Source organism: Crotalus tigris, unplaced genomic scaffold, assembly GCF_016545835.1.
Source record: "Crotalus tigris isolate CLP2741 ecotype Arizona unplaced genomic scaffold, ASM1654583v1 scf7180000017666.379230911805:20528666, whole genome shotgun sequence".
In the NCBI taxonomy this organism is placed as follows: domain Eukaryota; kingdom Metazoa; phylum Chordata; class Lepidosauria; order Squamata; family Viperidae; genus Crotalus; species Crotalus tigris.
The window spans coordinates 4,505,074-4,514,957 of record NW_024096552.1 but is presented as its reverse complement, the minus strand read 5'-3'; the positions used below and the strand labels follow the sequence as shown (position 1 = coordinate 4,514,957).

Genomic DNA, 9,884 nt, shown 5'->3' with positions numbered 1-9,884 from the left:
GTAATAATTAAGATGAGCAGTGTTAAGTCCAATATAAAGGAATGACTAAATCTCTTGATACAGGAACAGTTGCAAAAACTGCATGCCAAGAAATCTCAGCCTTTGTATAGCAACTACAACCTCCCATAAAAGACACCCCAAAAGCTGTTACTATTGTGAGTGGGCAGAAGGGAAACCAAACTTTTCAATAGGCATGTTACTGTTTATACTCTGAAGGGCAAATATGCTGCTAAGTGAAGCCCCAGGATCAGCGGGCTACGTGTCTGTGTATGTCTGTGAGAAAGGGAGAGGGGGAATGTATATGAATATGCATATGTATTTGTGCATATATTCATATTTTATAGTACTATTCCAAGTTCATATTATCCAGATTGCATATTTAAATTCCACCTTATTGTATATCTGTAGTGTAAATAAGCCTTTTAACATATTCTGATTTGATATTGTTTTTTAGCCAAAATGTTTGTCTGAAAGTACTTTTTTAACTATCCTGAATTTGTCACTTTAGTTTTGGATATTATGAGTATTTGAATGCCAATTCTTTTGTTCTGGTTAATGACTGCAATAAAGTTAAGATAATGATAATGCAACCCAGAAGGGTGCAGTAAAGTTGAGAAATATTGAAAAGAATAACACTTTGATTCAACTGATAAAGGATAGTATTTATAGCTCAGGGCTGACATGAGAGATCCTTGTTGCTCTCTGAGCTTGGTTGTTTTCTTGCAGATGATTCATTACCCAAATTAGGTAACATCAGCAGTGCTAATAGGGAATGGGGTTTGCTGTTAATTTATATTCTAGTAGTGGGTTGCCCTGTCAGTATAGGGAGGAGTAATGTTAAGAGGTTTTTTTGTTTCTTTGCAACAAAGCTCAGAGAGCACTGAGGACCCTTCGCTTTGATTCAAATTGGCAGAAATTTGATATGAAAAGGTAATTAAAATTTGGGGGCCAAGGATCTCAACATTTAACATATTACAACTGACAGGAAGAAATAAGAAACTCTGGAGAAATCAAATAGATCGAGATTAAGAGAGATTATAACTGCTTGAAAACCGTAGCTAATCGAGGAAATTACAATTAAGCAGATTCAAAAGAAGGGAGTAGATTGTCCCAAGCAGCAGAGAAACAAAATTCAGAAGACACAGAAAGGCGTCAAAAGCTGATAGATAGAAAGCAAGCGGAAGGCAAGCGAGCTGGGCAGGAGTGCGAATTGGTGTGTGCTCAGAAACGCCAGACAGCTGCACGATGGCAGCTGCTGCGGTTTTTGCCCGCTTTTTCAGTCAGGCCCCAGAAACCAATCCTTCCTTGCAGGCTTCTTCATTGACTTTCGGTAAAGTCTGCAGAGAAGTTGCAAATATTAATCACATGATTATAGGGCACTTGGCAACAGGCGGGAAAGTACTGGAGTCACCATAAGTATATTCAGACTGTGATATGATAATGCCTTCTACTGTAAAATGTGGCTTTCTGACATTTGTACTCGGTGTAACCAAAAATCTTGAGGGGTTTTGTTCAGTTTCTAACTTTAACCTCCTTTTGAAATATACAAACTAAACTCTTATCTGGTCCACCTACACACATTCATCTTTTATTTAATAACTTTTGTCTATTCTTTGCACTAATTTGCAGCCTTGTAATGTAAGTACAGTTGCTTCCTTCTTTTTGCCTAAAATATTTGCCTAGGAGGGGAAAAAAAACTTTCTAATACCTGGTTTGCTTAACATGTTCTCTCCAGGAAAAAGAGCATTCATTTCTGGTTATTAAGTACTTAGGTTATGATAGAACATTCCTAAAATGATCACAGAAATGGGATGCTCCAATTGAGATAGGGGCAGGTTTGCGACTGCGTTTTTCTTTGTGTGCTTCTTTGAGCAGGTATATTTGTACTTCTGTCTCTCTCTTGCTATCTTTGGGAAGGGCTATTGTTGGGTACATAAGTCGTCTTGGATACAGGGTTGGGGTCTGTGTTCCTGGTCTGGGAATCCTGACTGGAAGGACATTTTGTCAGACCTTCAACGTAGTCCAGACAAGAGGCACGAGAATGAACACTAGCACTATCTCTACTGCGAGGCCACAATACAAAATCCTGAAACTCTGAAAGTATTTTTTCCATCCTCTCCTTTTACTCTTTGAACAATTAGGGAATTTGTTTTGCAATTCTTCCAATGCCCCATTCACCCTCACAATCTCCTTGTGGGGATTAGGTTATCTTTTCGATAATAGCTGTTCAGCCGAAGGCTCTTCCCACGTCTCCCAAAGTCATTCTCATTCTCCCATTACCCCCTCCCTATCCATGTTCTCCAGAAGTCTTTTCCACTGTTTATTTGTAAAGAAGAGAAACAAAGGCATGTAAGATTTTCTAATAAGGTTTGCTATATTTTCAATGAGAATGAATAGTTTGAATATCAGCTGAAAGGAATTATTAATTCCTGCATTAAGAGGAAAGAAAGGGAGAGATGAATGAATGAATTCTGACACTCCCTCAAAAGCTGGAGCTTCTTACATCCCTGAGAAGGCTGGGAGGTTGAAATAGGCTTGAATTTCCCATGAATTATCTCTGAGTGGAAACATTTGCCTAAAAAAGAAATAAATCATCCTATAACTAAGGTCACTGATCTGCCCTCAGCAATTTTGATATTCGATTGGTTATAGTTTTTCTTCCCTGTGACCACTTGGATTGGAGATAATATTCCAGTAGACTTCCAGTTCTGGATCGTAGCACTCGCAGCTGTTCAAGGAGACTGCTCTCCTCCCTAGCTGAATTTTCGCTGCCAGTAGACCTTTAATTGGGTCAAAAAGCCGCCTTGGAGGGGTGGTTACCGCTGAGGAGGTCCTCGTCGTCCATGAGAGAGCAGCAGCTTCTTCCACGGCCCGAGATTGCTCCTTTGGGCCAACGGTGGAAAGACCGGCCAGTAAAATGGCCATTCACCTTGCCACTGTAACCAGAAGTCAGAACATTTAAGCACAGGAACCACCGTGGCTGAGCCAGGTGAGACTTTTTTTTCTCCCTCTCTTGGTTTTCCTTTTTCTTTTGTGCCTGTAAAAAGCACTTTTGAAATTATTTCCCTGCTCTAAAAAAACGGCGTTTGTGAGTGTAGGAAAAAGAAGCTTAAATGGACTGAATTAATTTAAAGTGATATTTTTTCTTCTATTTTTATTTTTTTTTATTCACTTGGGGTCTTGAAAATTTTTTTAATATTGAATCTGCTATTGGACTTAAATTCTCCTTTTTTCTGTGTTTCCTAGTCTTGTTTATGAGATTCCTGGTCTCTGGGAGAAGATTTTACATTGTACTGAGGACACCTTGTGGAAAAATTTAAAATTGCAACTGTCTCTTTTTTCTGATGGTGAAACTGACTTTGACTTTCAGATTACCATAAAAGGAAAAATACAAAGAAAACTAACAGATAATATTCCAGTTGAAACCAGAGATATTTTCACTTTCCATGAATTAATACACTTCCTGCCATGTCTAGATCCTTGGATGAAGAATAAATTGACTGTTGAAAATAAAGCTCAATGCATGGATTCATTTGTTTTTTCCTGTAGATCAGCGCCCGGTCAGCCTGGGCCAGACGGAGGCACCATGGACCAGTCCTTCGTCATTTCCAGGGCAACTCCGGCAGCCGAATATAACCACATGGTGGGCCGGATTTTGTCCGTGGGCCTTGTATTTCACATGACTGTTGTACAGGAAATCCTCGATTTACAACAGTTCTAGTGACCTTTCAGTTACAACTGCACTGAAAAAAGTGGCTTATCACAATTTTCACACTTAACAACCATTGCAGCATCCTGATGATCATGTGATCAACATTCAGATCCTTGGCAAATGGTTTATATCCATGACTGTTGCTGTGTCCCAAGATCATGTGATCCCCTTTTGTGATGTTCTGACAAGCAAAGTCAATAGGGAAGCCAGATTCACTTAACAACCAGATTACTAACTTATCAACTGCAGTTATTCACTTAACTAAGCAAGAAAGGTCATAAAATGGAGCAAAACTTACTTAATGTCTCAATTAATGAGAAATTTTGGGCTCAATTGTGGTTGTAAATCAAGGACTACCTGTAATCATTAAAGGTGTTTTTTTTTCCACCACTCTATACATTTGTCGGGTGGTTTCCCTGTGGATACTTTGGTGACCAGTCTATGCACTTGTATGGTTGCTTCCCACTCTGAGTTCTTTGGTGGCAAATAAGATGACTGTTCCTAATATAACTTTTTCCACATTCCATGCATTTATATGGTCTGTCCCCAGTATGGATCCTTTCATGACGATTAATATCTCCTTTCTTGATAAAGGTCTTTCCACATTCCATGCATTTATATGGTCTCTCCCCAGTGTGGATCCTTTCGTGATCATTAAGATGTCCTTTCTGGGTAAAGGTTTTTCCACACGTCATGCATTTATGTGGTCTCTCTCTTTTGGTCCTGTTGCTAATGAAACTCTTTCCACATTCTGTACATTTATACGGTCTCTCCCCAGTATGGATCCTTTCATGACGATTCATCTCTCCTTTCTGGGTAAAGGTCTTTCCACAGTCCATGCATTTATACGGTCTCCCCCGAGTATGGATCCTTTGATGAACACTAAAATGTCCTTTCTCAAGAAAGCACTTTCCACATTCCATGCATTTATACGGTCTCTCCCCAGTGTGGATCCTTTTATGAACTTTAAGACTATTTTTCCAGGTAAAGAATTTTCCACATTCCATACATTTATATGGTCTCTCCCCAGTGTGGATCCTTTTGTGATTATTAAGATGTCCTTTCCGGGTAAAGGTCTTTCCACATTCCATACATTTATAAGGTTGCTCCCCAGTGTGGATCCTTTGGTGGCAAATAAGACTACTCTTGCTAATGAAACTCTTTGCACATTGGGTGCATTTATGAGGCCTGTCCCCAGTGTGGATCCTTTCATGAAGTTTAAGACTATTTTTCCAGGTAAAGATCTTTCCACATTCCATGCATTTATATGGTCTTTCCCCAGTGTGAATCCTTTTGTGATGATTAAGTTGTCTTTCCCGGATAAAGGTTTTTTCACATGCCATGCATTTATATGGTCTCTCCCCAGTGTGGATGCTTTCGTGATCATTAAGTTGTCCTTTCTGGGTAAAGGTCTTTCCACATTCCATGCATTTATAGGGTCTCTCCCCAGTGTGGATCCTTTTGTGACGACTAAGTATTGCTTTCTGGATAAAAGTCTTTCCACATTCCATGCATTTATAGGGTCGCTCCCCAGTGTGGATCCTTTGGTGGCAAATAAGATTACTCTTGCGAATGAAACTCTTTGCACATTGGGTACATTTATATGGCCTGTCTGCAGTGTGGATCCTTTCATGAAGTTGAAGACCTTCTTTCCAGGTAAAGATCTTTCCACATTCCATACATTTATATGGTGTCTCCCCAGTGTGGATCTTTTGGTGGCGATTAAGATTAGTTTTCCTACTGAAACTCTTTCCACACTGTATGCAGAGGCTCCTCTTTCTGCTCAGACTGGAATCCACCAAAGATTTTACAGAGGTATGTGGTTTGCATTTCCAATATAATTTCTTTGGTGAAGCAGGAGCGAAGGAGTTATTCTCCATAGTATCTACAGGCATGCAGTTTTTCTTTGGTCTGGTTTCCACCATAGTTATGTATTTCAAATTCATGTTTTCTTTTTTTCTATATTTTCCTTCTCCCATTTCTTTCTGATCTTGCTGGGATAGGAAGCCACAAACACCAAGAGAAGTGGATGACTTCTCCACTCCATCTTCTGGCTGTTTTCTCTTTAGCCTTTTGGTGTCTCTCTGATGCCCAAGCGTTAGTACTTTTAATTCATTCTTTTCTATTTGAAGTAGATTTAACCTTGTTTGCTTGCTGTTCTCATTCACTGAAACATCATCTGCATGGGAAAAAAAAGAAAATTAATATTCTGATTAGAATTTAGAAGGCTGAAGGAGAGGTGTCTCCCCCCCCCTCAAATATGCTAATCTGCGTTCCTGGTTTAGTAGAATCCACTTTCCAGCCAGGATGTAATATCTGCAAATTGTTATCGAGGAGTCTCTTGATTTTATAGAAAGAATGTTTTCAGCTAAAAAACAGGTTAAAGCTTTGGTGTTGATCAGTCAATCCATTCAATCACTTCCATGGAGTATCTAGGACATTTCTTAACTCTATGGTGAATACTTCTGCCAGGGCCTTTTAGAGAGATGAACATCTTGGCCTTACCCAGAGCAGCCATATTCCTAGAAAACTCCTGCATGACTTCTCTGCACAAGGCCTTCTGGCCAGAATCTAGCAGCTTCCATTCCTCATCCGTGAAGTCCATAGTCACCCCCATAAAGAAATCAGAGCTCTAGAAAGAGAAAAAAGCAGACAATCCCAGGAAACAGTTGAAAGTTCTCTCTCTTAATGCACATAACAGAAAACACACATGTGCAAGAGACCAAATGAACATTTTCTTTCATGTCATGGACATGACATGGACATATTGATGTCATCCTGTCTACATAGTCCATGGGGCTAGGAAGCTGCAGCTGCACAAATCACGACTTCCAGGTTGTAGACTGCAACACAGCCAACCATGGGGAGCTTCCCACTGGCCTGGGGTAACTCAGTAAGTAGGTTTATGGCAGAAAATCAACTAGACTTACCTGCCTCGCTGACCAAATTCCTGAGAAAACAGGACAGAGCCACTAGGAACTTCTTTTCTAACCTGTTTCAAAATATTGGTAATGTCCTTGAAATCCCAAGTCACTTGAACGACAGTTTTATTGTCACAGCCACTTAGTGTTGACTTAGTGGCTTATCCTTAATGTGCTATATTTTTCTTGGTATACTTACAAGGAAGACGGGTGGCATAAATATCTAATAAAATAAGCACAGGTATTTTTAATCTGTTATTGTTTCAATTCATAGATTTCATTTCTAACTGTTTTAAGTACTCTTCTTAATAGTATTAAGAAATATTAAACTCTTTCTATAATTAAATTACATTTCTAATACAAAGTTCTGTGCCTGTGAATTGTCTGTTTCCATCTCCAGAAAAATCTTGAAAGCCAAATGTGGGTGGACACTGTGTTCAAGTTCAGCTTTCGGTATTAAATGCAGCTCCTGAATGGATGGAGCTGCAACGCTACTGTTCTCAGAAGAAACCTGCACTTACCTGGCAAGGTGGCCAGAATTGGGTCCTCCTGAAAAACAGCTCCTGAGTAGAGCTGGATTGATCTCCTCTGCCCCGGAGCTCTGCTGAAATCTCCTCTGTGAACGGCTCCTGCATTTGAAGAACAGCCTGATTTATAATCCATTTTCAGAGGACAATATCTGTGATAGTTCACATTCTTTACATTTTGCTTTCCAACTTTTATTTCCTCAACCCAATTCAGAGACACTTCAGGGACTCTGCGAGTGACTTAAAACAGCAGGCTGTATTTTTATGTACATAAACTGAAAGGGTGTGTTTAATTAGTTTGTTTCTCTTACGATTTTGGCATTATAGAGCTTCTTAAATGGGGCTTTGTATCAGAGGTCATTCACATAAACCAGTAGCTTCCCCTTATCTAGATTCAGGTAACAACAGATCATAAAGTAAATGCTGATTATTATGAGAAATGTGGATAACATCACACAAAGGATACAGAGGTGTAAAGGGATAAATTAATTTAGGAAACAGAAGCATTTGCCTCAAGAAATCAATTCTTCAAAAGTGAGGAAATCCAGAAAGGGCTACAGTCATATTTTTAATCTCTTTTATTAGAGACATGGCTAGATCTCTGATACTTTCCCCCCCCCCCGCCCCCCATGGATCTCCCAAGATGACGCCCACCGCCCTCCTCACCTGCCCCTTTCCCGGCTCTTCCCGCTGGGCTTGGCTGAGGAGGAAGCCTTCGGCCAGGGCCACCGCCTGCGAACAGCTCTCGGCTCCGCACTCCCTCACCCAGCTCGCCATCTCCGCGGGCAGCAGGGCCAGCAGCTGCTCCAGCACCACCAGGTCCAGCATCTCCCCTTTGCTGCTCCTCTCCGGCCGCAGCCACTGGCGGCACAGGCGGTGCAGGCGGCTGCAAAGCTCCCGGGGCCCCTCGGCTTCCTGGCGGCAGCCGTCGAGACCGCGGAAGCGCCGGCGGTGGATCTCTGGGCTGAGGGCGGCCTCCATCCCTGGAGATCCCTGGGCCTCCGTCGGGTCTCCTGCTCGAGGGCAGCCAAAAGGAGCCCGAGAGAGTCCCAAATGTCCCCCAGCCCCTCCGCAGCCCCTTCTCCGGTTTGCAGGAGGGCAGAAATGAATCTCCTCTCACTCGGGCTTTACCCGCCTGAGGAGAGCAACGGCAAGTCCTTCGCGCCAATTTCCTGACCGCTCCAGGCACTCTGACTGAGGAATTCTGGGCGTTGAAGTCCACAAGTCAAAAGGGCCAAGTTTGAAGACCCCAGCCTCAACAAGGAGCCAGAACGAGAGATATGTGCTTCCTAGAGGGTACCTGGTAGGAAGAGAATCAAAGGGGACCTTCCTTTTCCGGCCTACCGGAATGTCTACGTCACTGTTCTTCTGCGAAGGGGGGGCGGTATTCGCTCAAAGGCGGGCGGTGGAAGCGGAGGCTGGGACGGCGATGCTTGCAAAGGGCAGGGAAGGACCGATGATCTCGATGTCACCCATCTTCATCGCCCTCTTTCACCTGCCCTGGTCCTGCGCCCTGCATGGAAGTTGGGGAGGCTCCGCTGAAAGGTGGGGCTCTCCTTGGTCTCTGGGTCCAGCGCAGGACGGACGGATCGGGGGCTCAACGTCGGAAGGCGCCTGGTAGCTCCTTTTCCAGCTGACACCTTTCCTTGCAGAACGAGAGCTTCGTGAGTGCAGCCGCCTCCGTCAGATGCAGAGACTGACGCAGGATGGAGATCTGGGAGGGCGACGGGAGGGGGAGGCAGGTTGGATCCGGGGCTGCAAAGGAGGGGAAGCCTCGCCCTCTGCCTCGCCCTGCAGGTCGGCAGGATGGCTGGAGCAGGAACAGGGAGCTTTCTTCCCTCTATACTCCCTTCCTGGAGACGGGACTTGCTCTCTAGGTGCAAAGCGATTCGTTTGCCGGGTTGCTAGAGCAGTAGTGAGCGTAGAGGACTGAGGGTTTCAGTTTAACGGATCTGGCGCCGATCCCCTCGTTTTGTTATGTCTCTGTTTAAATACTCCTCCTCTGGATATCGTGAAAGAACAGGTTTTCTTGGACAAAATATTACCTATCTTAGTCAATACTCATTTGATGTTCCGTAACCAATTCATCAAGAATCTGTAAAACTAAAGATCAGGAACAAGCTAAAATTCCATATAACAACTAAATAGACTTCTCAGAGTAGCAATTTGCATGTTTTACACAGGAATTATACATTTTTCCTTTAGGTGTTGAATTTACAATATACTTACTGTGTCAAAATCCACAAGTTATTTTTAAACAAAGCCTTGATTTATATCTGTTCCATGCCCTCAAAATGGAACATCTAAGTCTAAGATAATGATTTTTCAAGTGTGAATTAACATTCACTTTCCCATAGCATAAATAGCCTCCACCCCCATTGCTAAGCAGCACTTTTGCTGTCCAAGAGGTGGCTGAAAAAAGTCAGTTTGGATTTTGGGGTGGACCTTTTTCAGCCCGTCCCCAGGAAACAGTGGTCTGAGTCCTTCCTTGCAGGCTTCCTCATTGACTTTCAGGGAAGCCTGCAGAGCAATTGTAAATATTGATCAGATGATTGTAAGGCATTTGGCAACAAGTGGAAAAATTAAGTAAAGATACCTAAAGTATATTCAAACTGTGATTTGATAATGTATTTTATGGTAAATTTTGGCTTTCTGGCGTATTTGTACTCAGTATATCCAAAAATTTTGTGGAGGGGAAAAAAGGACTTTCCATCTCTTCAGTTT

General features: G+C 42.4%; 1 protein-coding gene across 1 annotated transcript in view; it reads right to left on the bottom strand.

Annotated features, from left to right (window-relative positions):
• Positions 1-4,097: 4,097 nt before the first annotated feature.
• Positions 4,098-9,884, bottom strand: part of LOC120305039 — a 32,214-nt gene continuing 26,427 nt past the window's right edge. Inside the window, 4 exon segments of the mRNA XM_039336346.1 lie at positions 4,098-5,891; positions 6,218-6,344; positions 7,155-7,262; positions 7,827-8,275. Coding sequence (XP_039192280.1) covers positions 4,105-5,891; positions 6,218-6,344; positions 7,155-7,262; positions 7,827-8,275 — 2,471 coding nt within the window. The 3' untranslated portion in view covers positions 4,098-4,104.